Source organism: Homalodisca vitripennis, chromosome 6 (assembly GCF_021130785.1).
Source record: "Homalodisca vitripennis isolate AUS2020 chromosome 6, UT_GWSS_2.1, whole genome shotgun sequence".
In the NCBI taxonomy this organism is placed as follows: Eukaryota; Metazoa; Arthropoda; class Insecta; order Hemiptera; family Cicadellidae; genus Homalodisca; species Homalodisca vitripennis.
Window position 1 is genome coordinate 63,246,191 of NC_060212.1, and position 23,751 is coordinate 63,269,941.

The window sequence follows — 23,751 nt, forward strand, 5'->3', positions numbered from 1 at the left end:
CAGGGGCGTCGCCAGCCGATGGTCCAGGGAGGGGGCAAAACTGATATGGAGAATGAGAAAAGTATGATAGTGGTCGACAGATTCTTTTTTTATTCAGTTAATTAAAACATAATTTTCGAGGGTTTTTTTGCTGTCCCTCCCTGCCCCCCCTTGGCGACGCCCTTGTACTCCTATAGCACAAATATATTTAACAGAATTTTCTGCATCCAGAATAGAGCACTGAGGATCGTCTGAGGATTGGGCCGAAAGGGAGCTCTATCGATCAAGTGGCACCCTGTACTCTTGCCAGCCTGCTAGTTTACCTCACAGTAATTTTTGTCTTTCAAAATAAACATAATGTTTACAGTTCTTGGACAAAATTATATTACAAGACACAAAGAAAATGTCGCAGTGGATAGATATTGGCTGTCATTAGCTCAGCAGTTTTCTTTTTTGGACCTAAATTGTTTAATTCGCTACCAAATAGTTTAAAATCTCTGAAATTTTTTTAAACACTTAAAAAACTCCTTGGTCAAGAGGGCTTTCTATAGCTTTTGGGAGGCCCTTGATGAACTGATGACCTGAGGTCAGCAGGTCACAAGCCCCTTTGGTACAGACGGGCTTTTCTAGATATTTGATGTAATACTAGATAAAGATAAGTGTTATTTTTGTATCTATTTATTTTTCCACTAATAGAAATATGATGTTTAGTGCTTATTGAACAATTGTGTTTGAGACTTACACAAGAAACTGTTCAGAGCTCTGTCGTGTCAATAAATAGGTTTGAAGTTCCACTTTATACACTTTACTCTTTGGTTTACACTTTAAATTTGGAAGTCACCCTTGCCAACAAAGTTTTTGTTGTAAGGTGTATTATATAAAAACATTATTTGTCAACTAAAAATCAAGTTATTGATATCTAGTTCTGATTAGAATTTATTAAAAATTTAATAATAATATAATAGCTTTAATGAAATAAAGAGTATCAGCACTAAAATATATACAGAATCTGATATACTTTTTATACAAATTTTATTAAATTTTTTGGAGGACTTAAGTGACTACATCAAATATGGTATATATTTAATGAAACATCCTTTTAATTTATTGTCAACCGTGACCATGAGAAACCTGGGTGAAAAATTACAGTTCATATTTCTTTGAATAATCACAATGGAAACAACACCGTCATTTTATGAGCAGTTGGTTGACTAAAGGCAGTGGCCAAATCTGGTCTGATTAAAAGTTTTCAAAATATCGTTGAATCTCCATCAATCTTTTTTATTTTTAATTAGTCTAAACAGTTTAATAATTTTTTGTGTGTAGTTTGTTATTGATGATGATGGAAGGATTGTGAAGGAAACAGGATTTTTCTGGACATTTTCCATCATTCAGTGATATAATACAATCAGTAACACTATGTTTCAAGATCTACAATCTGATCTCTTCTTCAGGTGAATCACTAAACTAATGCATGACTACAGTCTAGGTTAAAGTAAACAAAACATACTAAAGCTTTGTAAAACGCATAATTTAGGAGCCACAACAGCCACATTTTGTGTCCATTCAATGCAGACTCACTATAAATATGCACTTAATAAAAACTAAACTCTAATTATTAAAACTGAACTACAATATACATGTAATAATAGGTCTGCACTCATTGGCCAACCAAATAGAACAGGCCAGGTCCAATAGGAGGCAAAAATATCATTAAACGTAAGGATAAAGGAACATAAAGAAAACACGAGAAAGGGCTAACAGGAAAGTAAAAAATTGTGCATCATCATTAATTACAATTTATATGTACGAGGGTAATTCGGAAAGTAAGGTCCGATTCGCGTTAACCAGAGTAAGAGTAAGCGAGCAGCGAAATGCGCATGCGCCCTGACTCCCGGCATGCATTGCGCGCAGAACGACGCCGTTTGCAGTGAAATCGTTGTAGTCTGCTGTTGTCTGTGCCTTTTTAAAATGTTTAAAACTATTGAACGTCCCGCCGACTGTAAAATACGGCCTGTGATACGGTTTTTGACAGCAAGGAACGTTTTAGCAGCGGATATTCATCGACAGATAAGTGAAGTGTTCGGTCCAAATGCAATGAGTGACAGCAAAGTGCGGAAGTGGGTGAGAGGTTTTAAATATGGACGGGAAAATGTCCATGACGAACCACGATCTGGTCGGCCGTCAGTGATCACCGAAGATTTGGTGAAAGCCGTCGATGAAAAAATTCGTGAAGATCGGCGATTCACTGTTTCTTCATTAGCAATAGAATTTCCAAACGTGAGCACATTGTTTAAAATTGTTTCTGAAATTTTGGATTTTCACAAATTGTCCTCACGTGGGGTTCCCAGGCTGCTTACTGAGGAACACAAAAAAAGAAGAATGGGTATTGCTCTTGAATTTTTGATCCAATATCATCAGGAAGGTGATAACCTTTTAGACCACATTGTGACGGGTGACGAGACATGGGTTTCCCACATAACCCCAGAAACGAAACGCCAGTTGATGGAGTGGCGTCACTCGACGTCGACGGTTACAGTGGTTAACAAGACTGGTTATCGTCGCAGGCGGCCGACTTCTATGACACCAGCATTCAAAAACTTGTAGATCGTTATGTCAAGTGTTTAAACAAAAGTGAAAATTATGTAGAAAAATAGTGATTGATGTCAGGAATCAAATAAAACAAGTTTTTTGAACAAATATTTTGTGGTTTTTTTTTAATAAAAAGACGGACCTTACTTTCCGAATTACCCTCGTAGTTTATTGTTACATAACAAAGGTTAATAAACATAATAACAGTAGGTACTTTTTGTATATGGACATACTTAACATATATTTTCTCTATATAATACAACAATTTTGTATATTCGCTTAGTCACATCACATTTGGTTAAACGAGATTCTAGTTGCTTTGTTAGCTATCACATTTTAAAATAAGTACTAGCTCCTGAAACTGTCAGTGAAAGCTTAAGAATTAAGAGGAGAAACACATTTTAGACTCAAATACAATATTATAAAGCCAATAAAGGAGATGTTCATTTTTATTGAATGTTTTGGAGAATCACTGACCACCAGACACAATCCTGGAAACCAATAAATGACCTCCTTGGGCAGTTGATTGTGTGCTTTGACTTGACGTATTGAACAGGAACCCCCACGCCTTGGAGTCAGCCACTTTAGGCAGAATGATGTCTTGATAATTCTGTGCTAAAATGCACTTCCATGGACTTTTAACACAACTAAGTGCTTAGCTTGTAGGCAAGTACACCAAAATGATCCCAAACGATTACTGACGCCCTAAGATATTTGTTCCAAGTTGAGGATGTCTTAATATGTCCCAATACGCTTTCTAATGGGAACTGTTCGGTATTTTGAGACCTATTACTGTTCTACCACAAGTATTTCAAGCATACAAGAATCAAGAATAATTTATTTTCCTCAAATGTAGATATAAACAATACATTGCGTACAATACTGTAATTCCATTCTATGTTACAAATTAACCCACACAAAAGGAAAACAATAGGGCCTCAAAGGCAAGTCTGTTATGAGGTTCCTTCATATTTAATAGCATAACCTGCTGTCACCAGAATTAAATAATGGTACTATACTTTTTAGATATAATCAGTGCAGTCTTAAATAACAATTTGTCTTTGTAAAACTCAAACTAGACACAAATAGATAAATACAATTTACAGTATAATACAATACAATACAAACAATGTACCTATATAACAGATATAATGACCAAAAAACAATAAATATTTATTGTTATTGTTTATTATTTATTGTTTTTTGGTGATTATATCTGTTATATAAATTGTTTGTATTGTATTGTATTGTAAATTTTATATATCTATTTTTGTCTAGTTTGAGTTTTATCACCCAAGAAGTTATATTTAATTCAGCAGATCTTCTATGTTGCTTATGGTAAACAGCCGTACTTAATAGCCTCTTTAATCTATTTCTCCAATCTATTTTCAGGTATCTTGTACATTTAAACCCGCGCTCTAGTAGCCACTATATGACCATGTAACCATAATAAATAAACATGTTTTGTAAGGTTAAGTTGTGTTTCTGTATACAATATGCGCTTATTGCCTGTACGCTTCTGCCATTCCATGGGACCAGTCAGAATTGTGTCCCTCATCAACGTTAACAAAACATAGACGTCTGTACTCCTAAACAATGAAGTCCTGGAAGGCACTAACTAGCTTTTGAAACGAACAAAGACATCGTCACATGGGTAACAGTGATGTTTCCTTTTACAGTCAGGCTGATATGAACATTAACTGGAAATTAATATTTCTCTAATTGTAGGGGCGGGAGGAGGATGGCTTGGTGGCAACTACACTTATCGAGACACCACAGGTCTGGCATTGGTACAAGGGAGTACAGGAGGCAGTGGCTGTGTTGAGGCATTCCTAGGCCATGGTGGCTTTGGTGGAGGTGGTGGAGGCTGCACGGCTGGAGGAGGTGGTGGCGGCTTCTCAGGTACTTTAATTATTTGTTATATATAAGTGATAAAGATATTTTTGTCATTCATTTCAAGCCTACAAAATAGTGACATAGAATAATAATAATTTGTTTATCCAGTAAGCATGGCCAAGGACATAACCAGCAAGGGGATCTCAAGGAGTCCGTACCCCCTCAAAATTTTCAATTTTGTTCAATTACTTTTTTAGCAAACAATTACTACTACTATAATTCAGTATTACTGACAAGTATTGTTGAAATATCATTCTCAAAATTGAAACGGATCAAGAACTTTTTAAGGAACCAAAATAGGGAATGAGCAGTTGACTGCACTTGCCTTACTTTCTGTTCACTACAGGCTAAGAAGTCAAGAATAATTTTACTTTTTTAAAAACTCTTTTACATATTATCATTTCCCGTTGTGGATTTGTATACTATGTAATGTGTTTTGCAAACAATAAAAGCATCTTTTTTGTAATTACATGACTATATAAGTCTAGTCATTACATCTATATAATCAATTATTGTGTAGGATTACACAGCGTACTAAAGCAGTGCCTTCACAAATTATGAACATTAATCGTCAATATAACCTATTTAAAGACATAAAAGCTTTGTTCAAAATTCACTAATTTGCTTCTTTAATTTGAAAGTTTTAAAAATTTCGGGGGAGGCCCCCAATATCACCTTGGCCTCCAAATTGTTTTTCTGGCTATGTCCTTGAGCATGGCTTTTTTTACTTTGGCTTATATATATTTTAATTGAAAATCAGTTAAATTCAACACGAAAATCTCTTTTGGTACTTTATGCCACAATCCTAAACAATCATTATAATATTTTAATTACTAAATCTATTCTATATTGTATTATAATCTAAGAGACAACCTATAACTAGTATTTTTCCATTTGACAGAAAGCCTGCAAAATTATTTATAAAAATAAATAATGTTTTTGAGCCAGTTGATCCCCTTGGGACTATGGTAACATTTCATGCTTTGCCTAGAGTAAGAGCTATTATAATGTTTTGCTGCCTGTTTTTTTAGACAGCTTGCAAACAAACCAAAAACATTGTGACTAATTCTTATCAACTCTAATTCTTTTAGTAAAACTGCATTGTTCACTTAACTGAATGCTTTACAAAAGACAAGAAAACACCTGTTGTGTTTTACAATTGTTATATAAGCTATTGTAATTGTTTCCAACAAAGCTGCTCCTGTATTTTTTTGTTTACTCAAACCAAACTGATTAGTGTTAAAAATCAGTATAATACTGTATACTGTTCAAAAAAATGAAGAAGGCTTTTGTTCATGCATGAGGTATAAATGACAAGGCAATTAATTGATCTATATTGTTCAATAAAATCTGTTTTGCCTCTCTTGTGAATATTTTTGACACTACAGTACAAAAAGTTTAAAATTAATTATAATAAAAATCTATGATAAATGACACACACACAGATTCTAACTGTGTCCAATGACAGGAGGCCGAGCATGGTCCGACAAGGGGCGTAACGGTGAAGGAGGTTACTCCTTCATCGGTTCTAATGGTACCCTGGGTCACGTGGTGAAGGGAGCTAACTTAGGAGACGGCAAGGTGATTGTGATCCCTGCGGTGGTGGGCTGCGGTTGTACGTATCGCTGTGTGGCACTCGACGCACACCGCAGCACCACTATGTGTATCTGTCCCAACGGTTGGGTGCTTCACAGTAACCGCACCTCCTGCATCAGTGAGTACATTTACGTAGTTCTGCCTCTGCAATAGTCCTAGTCAAAAATGTATATAAAACAGGTTTTAATATTACAATTAATTGTTACATGCTACATCAAACCTTAATCATATATTTTACTGGTCCCTCCTCTTTATGTGTCGAACAACAAAACATTAAAGATTAACATCAAGAAATATGATAATAACATGCTTGTGTGTAACATAACAACATAAACGATTATTCAAACACTTGACATACCATTAAATACCAAGGAAATGTGGAGGACTAAACAAAGCACCACCACACAACATTTATCACAACATAATATATCTCAGGAGGCAAGAAGACTGATCAAAATGTGCCCTCAAGGCAACATGGGAGACCTGAGAAAAAGTTATAGGATTAGATCTTTCTTGTCTCTTGTTAGCTGATTTCAAGCTGTACCTTTCAATCATAAAAGGTTTAGAAAGCCTTGTTTGTGCTGTATTAGTTCAATGTATTCAGTCTGGTATAGTGTGTTTTCTATTTTATACATTTGTCGCCCTTTACTAGGTAGAATATAATGAGTGTTCTGAGATGAATAGTCAGGATGATGTATCTAAATGGAAACATTCTATGTAAAGAGCTAACCAGTTACTGTGCTAGTTACTACGTTAGGATAGTTACCACCTAAGGAAGAGATCAGATTGCAGATCTCGAAATGTAGTGTTAATGGTGCAGCACATATAATTCTGTCTGCCTGCTGCTGTGAAGTGCACGAATCTTGAAGATCGTCGTGACTCTTCTTTACTACTCTCAGTGGTAAAGACTAATTTTCGAAATATTTAGGTATAGTCATTAAGAATTCACAATTTTTTCCTCCAATGTTCACAATAACGTTCACGTATTGTAAATAATTATTTAATCATAAGCTATGTAAGTAGTCATCATGGATTTTGCTTTCACAGAGAAATGAAAGCTTAACTAATTGTTTTTTTGAGGTGGTAAGGAGTTTTGTTTTATAACAATATGTCTGAACATCTTATGGAAGAAAATGGACAGCAGTTTAGTATAAAACTGACAACATGGCTGGAAAACAGACCTTTCTTCACAGAGAAAGAATTCTAGAGAGCTCTTGAGTCTAGAAGAAATGAAGAATGATTTACAAATACTGGATATATGAATTTTGTTTTGTCTACATGAACATGTACAATAAAGAATCTGGATCTAAATTAAAGAACTTAAGAAAATAATTAACAAAATATAAAAAAATAAGTTCACAATGTTGGACAATTGGCACCGTGAGGAAACAGCCAGTCTGCCAATTCATAAAACCAGTATCCTCATCTAATCAATTTTTCATATTTAAAAAATATTTGATAACCAAGTAAGCATTACTTAATTTATGTTCCCCTTTCAAATAAATGTATTCTGATCATACCCAACAAAATAATAATTACTAAACTGATAGTGTTCACGTAATCTGTTCCAGTGCTTACTCCGCCTGAGCTGGACACTGACCACACACTCTTCAACAGTCCACAAACCATAGTGTTGGGCATCATTGTCATATTTATGGCTGTCATTATCGGAGCCGGCTCTTTTTCTCTTTGTGAGTACACCTAGTTACAAAATTACATTTAGTGTTTAAGAATGTACTGGTGCAACAATGTGAATAAAACTGATGATAGTTACTCAATAATTAAATAATTTTCATTTAGTAATAAGTAGAACAAATGGAAAACATGTTACTGATCTTCCATTGATGGATGGATCTTTCTGTTGTGGTAGTCCCAGTCCCATGGGAGTTAAGCAGAATTTGGCTGACCGTTCTGAATTTCTATAACTCTCTTTAATCAACCAAGATATTTAAGGCTTTCTTACAAAGAGGTTTAAAGAGCCTTTTCTTTCAGAAAAACAATCATGTAGGCATAGTTTTCTTTAAAAATATATTGTTTTACATTTCTGCGAATTCCCAGGGAATTAAGGACGGTAATGTGTTCTCTGTACAACCGCTTACCATAAGTTTCAGTAAACAGTCCCAAAGTTGCTCAATATATGCCTTTTCTAACAGAAGTATGCTTATTTTCAATAAATTGTTATTATTTGTTTTTCAAGGCAATTTAAGCATTTTAAATATGGCTAATATAATTAAATGAGGAACTTAGTGATTGGCTGTTTTGTTCCCATACTGAGGAGCATCCATTCATAAGCGAGTAGAGTTAAGTTGTGTTTGCAGATAAAGTCGTGTCTCGCCAACTCGCCGCTACAGAACAGCTCAACGTTCGCTTGACTCAGCTGCAGCACCAGCACACGGCTGTGGAGCAGTCGCTAGACACGCATTCGCTCAAACTCGCTCAACTAGCAACCTTAGTGCAAGACAACAACCCTTCCGATATTGTCTCTTAAGTTTTATATAGAGTAAAACTCGCTTGAGCTTATGATAGTTGCTTGCAATCCTAAATAGATTGTGCTTTATTTTATACATTATTAGTGAAGGCATTTTGTAAATTAATATATTAATAATTCATGAAGTATTTTGCTGTATTTAGTCTAAAACATGTATTTTTGTTCGTTGTACCCTTGTTAATGTGGTATAAATCTACAGCTTAAGACCTAATACATCAAACCATGCTCATTTGCTCAAACCGATGAAATAGTTTTGATTACTTTTTAACAATCAACTTTTCTCATTCAATTTTGATCATTCCCTTCCCATATTTTAATATCCCATATTCTGTTCCGGGTGTAATAAATGGATGCAATATTTACATTTAATTGAAGAAATAATTGAGTATAGTACAACAAACAATGGTTTACCTTTAATTTTTATTTTGCTTTAATAGAATTAATACATTTACAAAGCATTGAAGTATCATTTTTTGTGTATTTTTAATAAAAAATAATAAGACAAAAAAGAGACTATTTTAGAATTATAACACGTTTTAACATTACTTGACTCAAATTGTTATCTCTATTCAGCAAAATATAGTAAAACATATGAATAAGACATGCATATATGTAGTTATTTTAGTTTGGCAATAAGCTGTTCAGGGAGATTTGGAACTCAGGTTTAAAAAGCACAAGCTTCAAGTATTATTTATAGCTAGTAGTATTATTTTCTTGCATTCCAATATAGATTAAGACTTAGTATTAACACAAGAGCTGCTACAGTATTACTTACATATTTTTTTACTATGAATTGTTTGAAGTAATTTGTCGTAATCTGTTATGTATATTTTAATTACTTTTTCCGTAAAGTTATTTTTAACAGTATTTACTAAGAAAAAGGGAAGAAAGCAAAGGTGCAATAATCGATGGGATTATAATGTTAAGGGACACCTCTGCCCACTTCAAGGGTCAAATCAAGTATAAAACTTTGTATAACTTCAAATATGTATAACTTAAATCCTCATACTATACATAGCAGGATATTCAATCTCAAACTTTTTAAAATTATTTGGTATTCAAGTTGTTGTCTTAGAAAAAGTTAAATGTTTTCAATTCCCTAAAAATGGAACCAATAAAACCTGAAAGTTTTGAAGACTTTTAAAGTTTTTATACTATACACATGTTAATAGAAAAAATGCCAAGTTGTTTGCTATCCCACTGAGTACTTATTCCGGTTATTACAACAGTCTGAACATTTTTCCATGTATTTCTTATAAAAAGGTTTTAGGCAATGTGCTCAATTTCAAGTCTGGAAGTCAATATTTAATCTCTGTCAATTACTATCACTAGCTTGCTTATACAGCGGTTTTACTGTAGATTACAATTATTTAAAAATATGAAGTCTGGCTAAAAATTTACTAGATTAAGAATATACCATTCTTTGTTTTTATTTCATCATTAACATTATCCTTATCAAAGGCTCGCTTCCATGACCCTTACATCGCTCTGTATGAGTTTTCCATTTGTCAAAGCAACGTTTGAAGTCCTCTTCTGAAAGCATGTTCATAGCCTTTATCGCTTTTTCTTTCATAGCTTCAAACCTTGATCCTTGCAGCAGGGAAAATTTTGATTTTTAATTTTTACTGAGAAGAAAATATTATAGGAAGCAAGACCTGGTAGGGTGGATGTTTCAACACAGCGATGCCACGTTTATTCGAAACAATATGAGGACCAATGTAATAAAGCTCCGAAGGGTTTAACACTTCAAGATAATAGTTTTTTCTACAGTTTTCAAATTTGGATGTTTTATTTATTTATTTATTTACATTCCCACGGTATAACCATTTTGCAAAATTACAATACTTAAGACACTTATGTTTTATTGTTAAAGACATAAACATGCATAACAATCATCACAATATACAGCTAATTTGTACATTAGCTAATTTACAAATTAGCTTAAATTGATAATTTAAGAATTAGCTAATGTCTACCTCATAAAAAGAACTAGAAATCCTGATCAATTAAAAAGCAGTAAGTACTATAATATTCTTGTTTAATCAACCAGAGTTTTAAAGTTCAAGGACACTAGAGTATTGGCCACCTTGAACCTAGATGGCAAGTTATAAAATTAACTGGAATAAAACGTTTGTTTTTTAGAAAAATTGAGTGGTTTATGAGAGCCAATAAGTTAGTGCTGTGAAGATTGTAGGGTAACTGTTTTACAGGAAATATGTGTTTAAATTGCCTACCAAAACATCTAATAGCTGAGATCGATCAAGTCCAAATATCACTCTAACACTTCATAAATAATAGAGTCTTAGTTCTGTTGGATTCAAGAATCCATATGATTTTTTATTGACGCCAATTGTATTTCTTTATTAAAAAACCAATAAGTAATATATATGTGTCTATGTCTATTACATCATAGCTCATACAAGAAACATCTGTAGTCAGCTGTTAGTAAGACAACTTTACCGTAAAATAAAGCCAACCTGTGTAAGATGAATAAACTGCTGCTTAGTTTTTTAAATTACTTCATCAATGTGGCTATGAAAGGATAAATTACAGTCAATCTTCAGACCTAGGAAGTCAGAGCTGGAACTAGGACTGAGATGGAAATCTCTAAATGTTATATTAAAAGATTTTGACCTTCACACACCCAATTCACATACACCATCCTATGAATGTCAAAAACAAAATCATGATTGCTTTTGACATTTAAGCTTTCCTTCATTCTTTGTGATCTGTGGCTCTTCCAATGCATTGAATTTTGCTTAAAGTCTGGATTTAACACCTTTACTCTTGTCTTTATTGAGTGACAATAAGTAGTCTAATAAGGCAGCAAGCACAAAAGAGTGTCTGCTGTAGACAATGTGTTAAGTGAAAAACACAATTCATTACATGTTATTAATTTTTTAATAAATTTAAGGTTCATGTCAATAGTTCTCAGCACTAATGTTTATTCTATGGTCTTTTTGTTCACTCTTAAGGTTCTATGATAATATTTTATAACACACTTTGCTCATTTTATAACGTTTATTACAAAATGTACCAAATTGTTTCTTTCTTGATTTTTACTACCTCAGTAACCGCACAAATACTCAATTGACGGTCTTTTCATACTAACTCTTAAATTTTTTCGTCCTTTGTTGACATTGAAGATCACTCAGGACTTGAGTTAACTTTAAACCCTTCTCATCTCTTTTTGAACTATGTAAATCGCTCTAGACATTGAGTATATGACACACATTCATTTCTACAGAATTGTATCACAAAACATGAAACTTTGTAATGAATGAGAGAAAATGAGATAGATGTAATTTGTTCCAACAGACATCTGATACTCAAAGAAATACCATAGGCAGACTGAGTGGTCAGCAGGTGACTAGCTGGTAGGATGAAAGTTGAGTGACGTCATTTGACTCAGAGGTGTAGAACCATAAGACGTGCATTGCTGTCTGGTAGAAAATCGGTAATTTTAGCAAAATCTTGTAGGTACATATTTATTCTAAGATTTGATTACTATTTAGAATTAATGGATTAATTAATATATGTTAATATGCCCAGACCAAATCTCGTGTTAAAGGCATCACTGAAATTGCATGCAAAATTCAAGTCTATAGCTCGTTTGATTCTTGTGATGTCCTGCATAGATGTAGGCAGACGGACAATTATGTAGAATAGATATTTTTACATGTCCCAGACAGAAAGAAGAGAAATATTGAGTAATAGGCTTCAATAATGCCCAGATACATCCCATAAATGAACGTGAACAGTTTATAAAACTCATTCTTGTCAATGTAGAAATTAAGTTTCATGCAAAATTTTAAGTATATAAATAAGTTTATTCTCTAGATCCTGTGACAGACCGACAGAAATTAAATTTTTCCAGCACTTCAAGTAATAAGCTTTGCTAACACTCAGTGAATAAATTTACTAATATTCTTTGTGTAATTATCATATAACTGTGCAAGACGACAAACATTTAATTAATTACAAATTTTTATTGTGGTTTCAAAACAATCTTGTACGATGATAATTATGATAAGTATGAATGATCTTTTTCATATATTTGTACATCATTTTTTATGATATAGGTAGAAGTAAAATCTTAAAAATAATATGCACACAACAATACAGGGTTATAAATAAAGACAATAATATTTTAATGTACGTACACTACCGCTTTCTCAGTATTGTTACTATAATAATACCTATCATATTAATAGTATAAATACTTATATTTTTAGTACAAAACACATGATATTTTTGTATAGCAATCTCAGAAAAATATATAGTTTTAAATAGGGTAAATTATATAAGCAGTAAGAGAAAGATGTATGGGAACATCGTTGTATATACAGGGTTTATCAGAAGTCATGTTCCCTGCTATGTTTTGGATGGCTGCAGATAAAATAAATACTTACATACTATAAATTATAGTTTTTGTTCCAACACTGCCAGAGGATTCTTGAAGTTTATGTCACTGTTTTTGTCCGTATGCTTTCAAGAATATATTTTTGGTAATTAAAATTGTCTTTGCTTTAAGGAAATTTTGATGTAGTCATATTTAACCATTTAGTGTACTATAAAAATTGTTTATCAAAATGGTTAAATCTATTTTTAATATTTGGTTTTCAAACATAAAATGTGTTATTGTTTTTTTTATCTTGAAAGTGTTGTGTAGTTATATAAATACACTATATCATTTTCTGAAAGTTGGTTTCTGTCTTTAAGATAGTTTTATACAAAATCCAAATACTTTAATAAACTCCTCATATATTTTTATTTCAACTTTTGCTATTTATAATTGTTAATCTTTCTTAGCCTTTTGTCATAGCTTCATAAGTTACTTTTCTCTAAAACTATTATTTGAAAGTATAATTAATTACATTTTTATTTTCATATAAAATGAAGTTGACTTTTTATAGACTTTAAAAATGTTGCAATTCTGTTGAAACTCAGCATTCTAGTCTAATTTATGAATATATTTAGTAAACTCTTCCACATTTTAAAATATTCCAGTTTCAAAGATTTTTTAAATTGCATAAAAATTAGCTTGTGTAAAAAAGATTTTATCTATTCAAAAGTGTTTCTTAAGGTTCTAGTAGTTTGTATTGAATGATAGGGTTGTCAATGGTTGTTGTGTTTGCAATAGCTGTTTGAAAAGAGTATTCTTTGCAAAACTGTTGTATTTGGTATAGTGTTTTGAGGCTGGCAAAAGAAGAACTACTGGAAAAACCTTGTTTCTTTGACTGTTTGAAGAAATTGTCAAAACTGTCTATAAATATTTTTTTTCATATAAACTCAGTGCAAGTTTTATCTGTTGTTCAGCACCTTATTTTAAAGTTATTTTAAGTTGTTCTGCAACTTTTCCAAAATTAGCTTTTAACAAACTGTATGATCAATTTGTAGTAGCCTGCTTTTAGTATGTGTATGAACAAATTGTTGCTCAAATATTTACACAGTTGTGAATGTTCAAATGTGTGGATCGTTTATCTCAAGTTTAAATCATTTTTGAAAGTTTATATTTAATAATAAGGAACTGATAAATGGTTTGTTCATCCTTCATGTGTCAAACATTATTTTAGAGTTTAAATACCAAAGAGTACAGTTAACATTTTTAATAAAAAACGTTTTTCATTTTATTTCATTATTTTAAAATGTTGTGATGTATTTTAAACTAAAACCTCTTCACGTGTGCACTGTGTTCAGAGCACATGTTACGCAACAGTGTTGTTCCATTACATGTGCCATTGTACCTTACAGTAATTTACCACAATATATGATCCGCTTGGTCAGGATAACATAAATAACATTTAATGCAATGCTTTCATTTGAGAGTTTCTTGTTGTACCTGATTTATTTTACCATAAGAAAATAACATAGCAGAGGTATTTTTAAAGATGGAGCAGATGGTATTTTTGTAAAAGTTGAGATTGTTACTCATCCGTAAAATCCTATTAAATGTTATTCAAGCAAGAAATATGCATTTTAAATAAATCCTCTTTATTTTGTGATTCTGTTACTCGATATAAATAAATTGTGCTTTTGTTTCCAGTCAGCTAAGACATGAGTAGAACAGTGCTCGATTTGGGGTGGAAAGCACTGGAACGTGTTTCAATATTTACAAAATAAGCACTTTTGTTATGCAGGGAATACTTTTCTCTCCACCTTGGAAATAAAAAAAAAAACACTGTTTTGAGAACTTACAATTTCGAAATGTTTTGGGGAAGGACCCTCGGACATCTCTTCTTTGGGAGCTATTACATAGGAAGAGGGAGGAATGATAGGAGGTAGTTACTATTTTTCTCCTATAGTTCTGAAATTCGAGCACTGGATTAAACTATTTTGGTTAAACCACTGTTAAATGCAGTGCCATTTACAGTTTGTTGACCACAAAAAGGCTCTTATTATAATCAATTACTAAACTATAAAAATTAAAGATTATATGTAATCACGTTGAGGGGCTGATATTAATATATGTCATAATTAACTCTTGCACCTCTATATCTGAGTACACAATTATCTAGATCAATCAGTAACTGAATTTTGGTGATATAGGGTTTAATATCATCACACCTCTTTCTCTGAAATAGTTTTTTTAACTGATAGAATTAATTCAGTATATAAATACTTTTTGTGGTGAATATTTATTTCAGTTTCAGTTGTTGCTATTTTTATACTAAAGAGCAGAAAAGGTAGCTACAGCAAAAAAAACTATTAACCATTATAAACTGACAGTCTTATAATTTCAGATTGCGTCTTGGCACAACTAAATAAAATTGGTTCAATTGAAATTCAATTAGAATTGGTAAACAGCTTTGATCTAAACTTCTGATGTATTGATTGGTTAAATTACTGATTGAACTGCACTGATTGTTGACACGTGAGAGTACACTGTGAGAAGTGAAGAGCTCCGCAACAGTGTGTTGTGTGTTCAGATAATAAGTACCAGCAGAGCAACGCTACTCGGTTCCGGCGCAAGATCCTCAACGGACCAGACCTGCAGCTCAACCGACTCCGAGTGGCGTCTGACAGTATGATGACAGAGTACAACCCTAACTACGAGTTTGGCGGCGGCACCTACACGATACGCGACCTCAAGGATATCCCTCGTGAGCAGCTCAGGCTTGTCAAGTGAGTTAACCCTGCCTAGTTCAGTTTCAATTCCCTTCTTCTCAGTAAAATGTATCCAGTCTTTTCTCACTGACTAGATGGCCACTGCATAACATGATATAAGTACAATGTATATCTAAGTTCACTGTGTATATGAAGCCCTATGAAAGCATCAAAGCTGTATGAAAATACTTAATGTATTTTTGAAATTATTGAATAGGCATGATTATTTATTGTCAAATTCTCAAAGAGATAATATATGTGTATTACTCATATTTGGTTACCCCAATATTGGTTATTTTGCCAATGAACACACACTCATCATCCATATGACTCATTAGAGTCATGTAATAGTCACTTGACTACAATTTTCAGTCTTCTACCTTACCTTACTCCCACTTCAAACTACTCACTATACTGCTGCAACCTATACTTGGCTGTCTCTGAACCGACCCATGTGGTACATTATGGACAACTTTTTTCCCCTGGACATTCAAAACATGATCCTATCTTTTGCGTTAATAAACTCCAAACTTTATGCCAAAACTGATCATATATCGGGAAGTACAGACACATAAATCACTCGCACTTCTTGCTGATGCTGCTGCTTTGTTCTCCGATAAGGTTACTACCACCAACAACGTAAATTAGATTATTATCAAGTTCAACTCTTATTCAATAAATGTATTCGCTTTAACTAAATTCACTGTCACAAATCGAAATAGCCCATACTCTTTGTATAAATGATTTCATAACTTAAATAAGAAATAAAAGGACTCTGCTTTCTGAAAGGCCAAGATGTCAATGTCAAAGCAAGCCTACTTACAAGGCCTTAAGAGACTTATACAGCAGCAGTCCAGAAATGCTAAAGATAGGTTTTGCTGTGGCCATATGCCCTAGCATCACATCCACGAGGTCACTGTGGAACAGAGTTAATGAGTTAATAACCTAGGTATTTTAAAATCAAATATTAATATCAACGTTTCCTTAGACTTTAAGACTGTAATGTGCCTGGGGCACTTGTTTACTGTTAACAAACTCACGACAACACGACATATACCCCATCGGAAACACACAGTCTTTCACAACTGTTGTTGTGTACCCAATCAGGTACACACCGGGCTTTTTTAAAGACGTGCGTAGTGCTCCCGATGAGGTACACTTTGCTATACATATCACTATTGCGTTTTTATTGTTTACCTATCTTGGTGGTTTGTTCAGTTTGATCCCGCGCCTAAATAAATATCTCAGATCATTGTATACCCCATCAGGCACACAACTGCTTCATTTTTAAGATAAATTAACTTTTTTAGGTACCCCTTGGATTACACGGAGAAAAATTGAAAAATCATAATGAAATAATTGTTTTTATGCAAAATTATACAGCCTACATACCTTTCTCATTATACTCAGACGTTTGACATAAAAAACCCATTGCTGCTTTTTGTCATTACTATTGAAAAATTCAACGGCAAATAAAAAGTCGGAAAAAACACTGACCTCGCAAACAACATAGTCAGCAATAAACATATGTTAAAGTTTTCTGTTATGGACCAGCTGTATTAAAAGAATAACATAAACAGGTGGCTGGTTGTTGTATACATTAAATCAATAAATGTTAGGTGGATAATTAGTCAGTAATAATAGTTTAATAATGCAATAATAATTTAAAGTTTTAATTTTTAACATAACAGTATTCAGTGTTACACAGATTTCAAAGGAATTTTTGTTAAGACTTTATGCGAAATAAATGGGGTATAATGCTTGCAGGAATGACGCTATACTAGATAGTTCTTGCATGATTTGCATTTATCCTTTTAAGTAAGTATCACATAACATCCTGAGTTCAGAGCAGTTACCCAAGAACATTGGGGACATGTTACAGTAAATATTTTTGTGAAACAGTTTTGTTTTCTCCTTGTATTTTGTCATAAATGATTAGCCCCTTTTGCATCATCAGAAACTATATTTTTAAATGTCTCTACTTAATTTGTAGAATAAAAAAAGTGTATGGAGTAATGAATGGTAGGAGAGTACCAACAAAATTACTAAAAACTGGTACACTAAAATATTTGTGTACGTAGATAAATTATCATTGTAGTGTAAAGATTGAGACACTTAGTTTCCTCCCTTCCCCTCATACCCTTTTGACTCATAAACCAGACCAGAAAAATTGTTTTTAGACATTTCCGCCTGTTCAAAAAGATGTTGGCAATCCACTACTTAGTGAGACATTATTAATTGATATTTCACCATTCATAAATATGAAAACCACTCATACACTTGGGTTTTCAAGACTATTTTCCTTTTAAGGTATATTCCCAAGCAGGAAGAAATCTCACAATAGCTGGTGTTTACATAAATCTTTTAAGACAAAAATGAAGGGCAAGTATTACTGCTTGTTTATACAGATTAGCTGTCACCAAAACCCGCAATCTCTGTTTGAAATTTATATCAGCTTTATCTGTAAAGTTTTTTAAACAATGATTCTATGTGTGTTTGGTGTCTACAGGCCTCTTGGGCAAGGAGCTTTTGGGGAAGTTTATCAAGGCTTCTTCAGGCATAGGGCAGGTGATGCTGTGGAAATGCCAGTCGCTGTCAAAGTGAGTAAAACTTAATTTTTTATTGCGCTATCTATAATATTTTAGAGACAATTTAGACTAAACAATTTTTGTCATTGCTTGAGGGCACTTAAAAATAAAACAAGCAACTGAAATTCAATAAACTGGTCATCACGCTTTAATTATATGAAGTTAACTTATAATCTGAGAAAATCTGCAATAGACAATTTTTATGCATCTCAAAGACAAAATGATCTTTATTGACTTGAATATAGAGTACAGTAATGGTATTAAATTTCTAGTTGATATGCATGATCATCTACGATGTGGTCTTCCTCTCTCTTGATTGGAATAGAACGCTCTTTTCATTTATAAAATTCCAGAAGAACATTTATAAAATTCCTTTGGTCCTTTTGTTCTTTCAGTTTTGGTGAAAGGACGTTGAAGAGCTTAGCCCCGATGTACAAAAGATTTTCCCACAGGCAGCAGGGTGATGTTTAGGGAGTCTGAAGATAACTCTGTTATTAGTGTTATAAGGAGAATTCTCCAAGAATTGGATAAGTCCTTTGTTAACTGCGTAGGCTATTAACCTTACTTCGCTGATTTATAGGTTGGCTACTACTGTCTTTAGTTTGTTAAATATGGACATGCAGGAGTATACGAAGCCCAATATAGCCATTATTCTACTGCCTTTTTCTGAAGGAGCTGCTTCTTTAAGTACCGTACAAATAGTTTTTTTAAGTTACAATATCCTTAGTTAAAAGTGTAAATCATACTAAATTAGTTTGGACACGAGGTATAAATTGTCATTGCTGTGTTTTGTTAATTTGTTACATAGCCTACTTTAAAGAATTAAATTTATTTTAGTCAACTACATGAAAGTTAATGTGAAAACACTATTAAAGTGTCATTTACTGGATGCTGAAGTTGGTATTTGTATTTATTTCTTCACTTTCCTTATAGACGTTGCCAGAGTTGTCCACAAACCAGGCAGAGACCGACTTTCTGATGGAAGCGCTTATCATGAGCAAGTTCAACCACCCGAACATTGTCCACTTCATCGGAGTCTGCTTCGACAAACATCCACGGTTTATTGTCATAGAGCTGCTGGCTGGAGGGGACCTCAAGACTTTCCTACGGGAATCACGTCCCAAACCGGTAAATCTAACTTGATGTTCTGTTTGTTTTTAAAGCGCTCCAACATGTTGTGTGCTATTTCATTGAAGGAACGTTTCTTTGAATTGAGTTTAGCTCCAGTTCACCTTCCTTTTATTGCAGCGTCTTGTATCTGACAACCATGTGACATCAGAGACTCATATAAAGTCAAAACGATGTAAATGTTTAATTTTTAGCTTTTTCATTGTCAACTTCTGTAGCGTTTTTAAAGCTACATTGGTTTATTTTTTTTTAATTATTAAATAATTAAATTATTAATTATCATTAAGTTATTAAATTATGTAAACTTCTTGATATCAAAATACTAAACCGAGAAACGAATAATAATAATAAATTTTTATTCCCCAAAAGAATGTACATAAATTTAGATGTACAGTATCACGTGCATTAATTGCATGAAACATCTAAAAACAATATATACAAAAAAAATTAGTTTAATGTGAATAATTAAACTTATTATTATCCCAAAGGCAATTAATTCCTTGCTTATACAAACAAACAAATGAGACGAAAGCAAGTATGGATTTTAATTATGGTAAAATACAACTTTAATCGTAAGGAACTAATAGAGATATAAAGCAACTAGTGTATAAGCACAAATATCAACTGTAAACTGTATCACATCAATTCTCAAGAATGTTAAATTTTATTTTTAAGAAGCAACATTTTATTTCGGAGATGCAGAGGTAGGTAAATTTAAAAAGATATTTAGTTTTATTGGTTACATTTTAGTGTTAATAGTATTTTTTTAATTTACTGTCAAAACTATATAAAACAAATTAAACATTTCCATATGTTTACTAATACAAGTGTTGACTGTGATAGGAGCGAACTTCTCCACTGACGATGAAAGACCTACTGCAGTGCTCGGTGGACATAGCTAAGGGTTGCAAGTACATGGAGGACAACCGGTTCATCCATCGAGACATTGCAGCACGCAACTGTCTGCTCACTACCAAGGGGCCGGGCCAGGGTCGTCAAGATAGCAGACTTTGGCATGGCCAGAGATATTTACAGGTCAGCATTCATCAGTAATCACCTTAGATTGTAACACAACTTATTTTATAAACACAAATGTTTATGTAAATTTCAAAGGACTTGTAAAATTAGTTAAGTTATTTATTTTAAGCATAACAGTCTATGCTAGGTTTGTAGGTATAATTATTATATTGTAAGACATAACAGGTTTTTCTGTTTTTTTTAAATATATTTATTTTACTTTAAATTTTTTATATTTGATGAATTATATTTTAATTCACTTGATTAGCACTATTTAAATTTTAATGTTTGATAATAAAGGGGCCATAGCCTCCCTTATAATTGTTTAGGTCCACCAAATTGTGTTATATATTACTATAATATATTTTTATCTTTCGGAGGTCCAAATCATAAAAATGAGGCTAAATAAAACCATAAAACCAAATTATGAATATTTTTGTTCTATTAGGACAAGACGCTTAGAAATTCTTCCTATTCCTAAAACAACCTTTGTGCTGCTTCCGGAGGGACAGAATATTCTGGATGGGTAATATTGGAGGTAGGAGGTGCCTCCTGTGGAGATCCATGAGGAAGAATTTAGGGCATAAATCTCAGTCATATCCCCCCAAAAGAAGGGGAAGCCTGCTCTGAACCAGTGTATCCAGTCAAAGCAGGCATGGAGTGGTACGCCCTTATGTCTAGGCTAGCAAGAACCTTTGACTCTTAGGGTAACCCACCAACTCCAACAGTTACCTTCCACAGTAGACTATACCTATTAAACGACCTACCCTAGCACCCCAGAATCTCGACATGTGCGGTTAGTGATATGCCGCTTCTGGACATCCATAAGATTGTCCAGATTTAAGTAACACATCGGTTTTTGCTGTACTGAGTGTAGGTTCAACTCGAAGGTATAAACCAGCCTGAAGTAAACTCTTCTGGTATAAAAATTACAGATTAATATCTTACATATTTTAAGAAATTATTCAATTCAATCATACCACATTTTAACATGTGACCTTTAAACTAGTTATCCATAAGATATCTCGAAATATATTTCATCTGTGGACTTTTCATTTCTATAGATAGGAATGAGCTCCACGATTGTGCATACACGCTCATAGGATTTTGCTGAGCATCGTCAAATCGTATCACTCAATAGGCTGGCATGATTTCTCTTTTGTCTGCCAGGGGATGTAAAAGATTCTTTACGCATAATTGTCCACAAGACATCTCAAGAAATACATTCATATATAGACATTAAATTTTGCATGTAACTTAAGCCTGTTGCGCAACACTTGGTGTGTTGTACATCTACCTCATGTTATTTTACAATACATATATATTTGTTCTTCCAATCATATGTTAGTTTGGTTATTTAAACACATATGTGATAGAAATAGCCAAATACAGAATAATTGAATTGCGAAAAGAAAGGGCTCTGTGGTGTAATGGTAGCGCACTCACCTGGCAAGTGAGAGGGTTCAAGTCACAGCAGAGCAAGTACTTTTTGTGATTCAATGTTTAATGAAATTATATATATTTATAATTATTGGTATTTTCCAGAGCTGATTATTACAGAAAAGGTGGGAAAGCCATGCTCCCCATTAAATGGATGCCTCCTGAAGCATTTTTGGATGGCATCTTCACTTCAAAGACTGATATTTGGTAAGGCTAATGTTATAAATTTGTATTATTCATACATAAATTAATTTTCCTTTGGGCTTCAGATGCCACTTTAGAATAATTACATCCTACGTTTCATCCATATTGCAATAGACTTCTTCATGGCAAGTGCTTAAATCAAACTGCAAACTAGTAGCATTAGATTTTTAGACTTATTTGAAATGTGCCCATAATTTATAGTCATGATGTAGCATAGTCATGAAATACCTTTAGCACTTGTGAGGTGGTGAAGTCATGAAATAGTGTATTAACTATACTACTATAAGACATGACAGTGTATTTTATTTACTATAAGATAAATAAAATGTTATCTCCTACATTGGTATAAATTTTTCTGCCATAAGCTGAAAAGTTGTTAGAAACTTTAAAAGGCTGGGAGCTCAAGGATTTAAGACATTTCTGGAAGATGAGAGCCCTTAATAACCATAGGCTAGAGGGTGAAGGCTCTTAGAGGTCTGGTGGAACCAGATACTGTATAAATCTTTCTGTCCAGTATTCCCAAAAGCCGAGATCAGTAACTGTCAAAGAATTGTCAAATTCAGATTAAAACAAAGCTATAGACTGAAGTATTCAACACAGCTATAGAACAAAAATAGATAGTAGAAAATTGCTGATATGAAAGGTTTTTGAAGAGCCTTCAGTCTGGTTATGTTCTAATACTTTTCTGTTAAAAACTTCTTTTCTTAGTCAAAACTTAAATACTTCTTTTTGACTAAGAATTTTCATAATGAAGACTGCATGAAGTCTATTGCTTAACCATCATTAGTTCGTGTGTGACATATTTGTGCTCTTGGGTCCTGTGTAGTGACATATCTTGGGTTCATTCTTTCCAGTCTGGCCTTCATGCACTTCATCAGGCTTTTGGCTTTTTATTTCAGAAGATAATAAAAAGAAACAATTCAGCTTAGAAAACAATTACTGTTTGATAAAGATTGACATATTTAACTCATATGTTTTAAATGGACATTGAGTGATAAATATAGTTAAAAATTGTCATCCCCAATCTCATCACTTTACCTCGAAACAAAATGACATTTATGGCTTAGAGTCCTGAAGTAGTTAATTGTCTGATACTAAAACTTTCCGGTACAGGTCGTTTGGTGTACTGCTTTGGGAGGTGATGTCACTAGGCTATATGCCGTACACGGGGTGCGCCAATCGAGAGGTGATGCAGCTGGTGACGAGTGGAGGAAGGCTGGAACCACCATCAAACTGTCCCGCACCTCTCTACGCCATCATGACACAATGTTGGCATCCTAAACCTGAGGAGAGACCAACGTTCACCACCATTCTGGAGAGACTGGGTTACTGCATGCAGGTAACTTATATCAGACATTATTGTGGTAGACTACAAAATTTGTATTAGGATCGTCTGAGGAACATGCAGACCCAGTTAGTGTGTAAGCATCAGTCAAGATGAAACGATCGCACAAATTCTACTTAAACCAAAAATGAATTCTACAGGAGTAAGGACTTGGAGAATTTCCTTCTAGTACCATTCAACAAAACTGTGACTCTGATACATTATTAATATGTTTGATTTTAAAAACTTTGAAAGGTTAAAATAGAAATATTCCTGAAAATCTTGACAGAACAAAAACCTCTTACTTTGGCATCTACAATACGCTATTGCATGGTTTACAGATGACTTTGGTAAGAACAGCAAGTGGTTAAGTGAGTGAGTGCTTAGGGTAG

At 33.3% G+C, this 23,751-nt stretch overlaps 1 protein-coding gene across 1 annotated transcript in view; it reads left to right on the plus strand.

The window, feature by feature from the left end:
• LOC124364390 (leukocyte tyrosine kinase receptor-like) overlaps positions 1 to 23,751 on the plus strand; it is a 151,069-nt gene that overhangs the window by 114,746 nt on the left and 12,572 nt on the right. Inside the window, 10 exon segments of the mRNA XM_046819825.1 lie at positions 4,300 to 4,473; positions 5,936 to 6,181; positions 7,635 to 7,754; positions 15,481 to 15,676; positions 18,168 to 18,258; positions 19,180 to 19,374; positions 20,218 to 20,361; positions 20,363 to 20,409; positions 21,937 to 22,038; positions 23,149 to 23,374. Coding sequence (XP_046675781.1) covers positions 4,300 to 4,473; positions 5,936 to 6,181; positions 7,635 to 7,754; positions 15,481 to 15,676; positions 18,168 to 18,258; positions 19,180 to 19,374; positions 20,218 to 20,361; positions 20,363 to 20,409; positions 21,937 to 22,038; positions 23,149 to 23,374 — 1,541 coding nt within the window.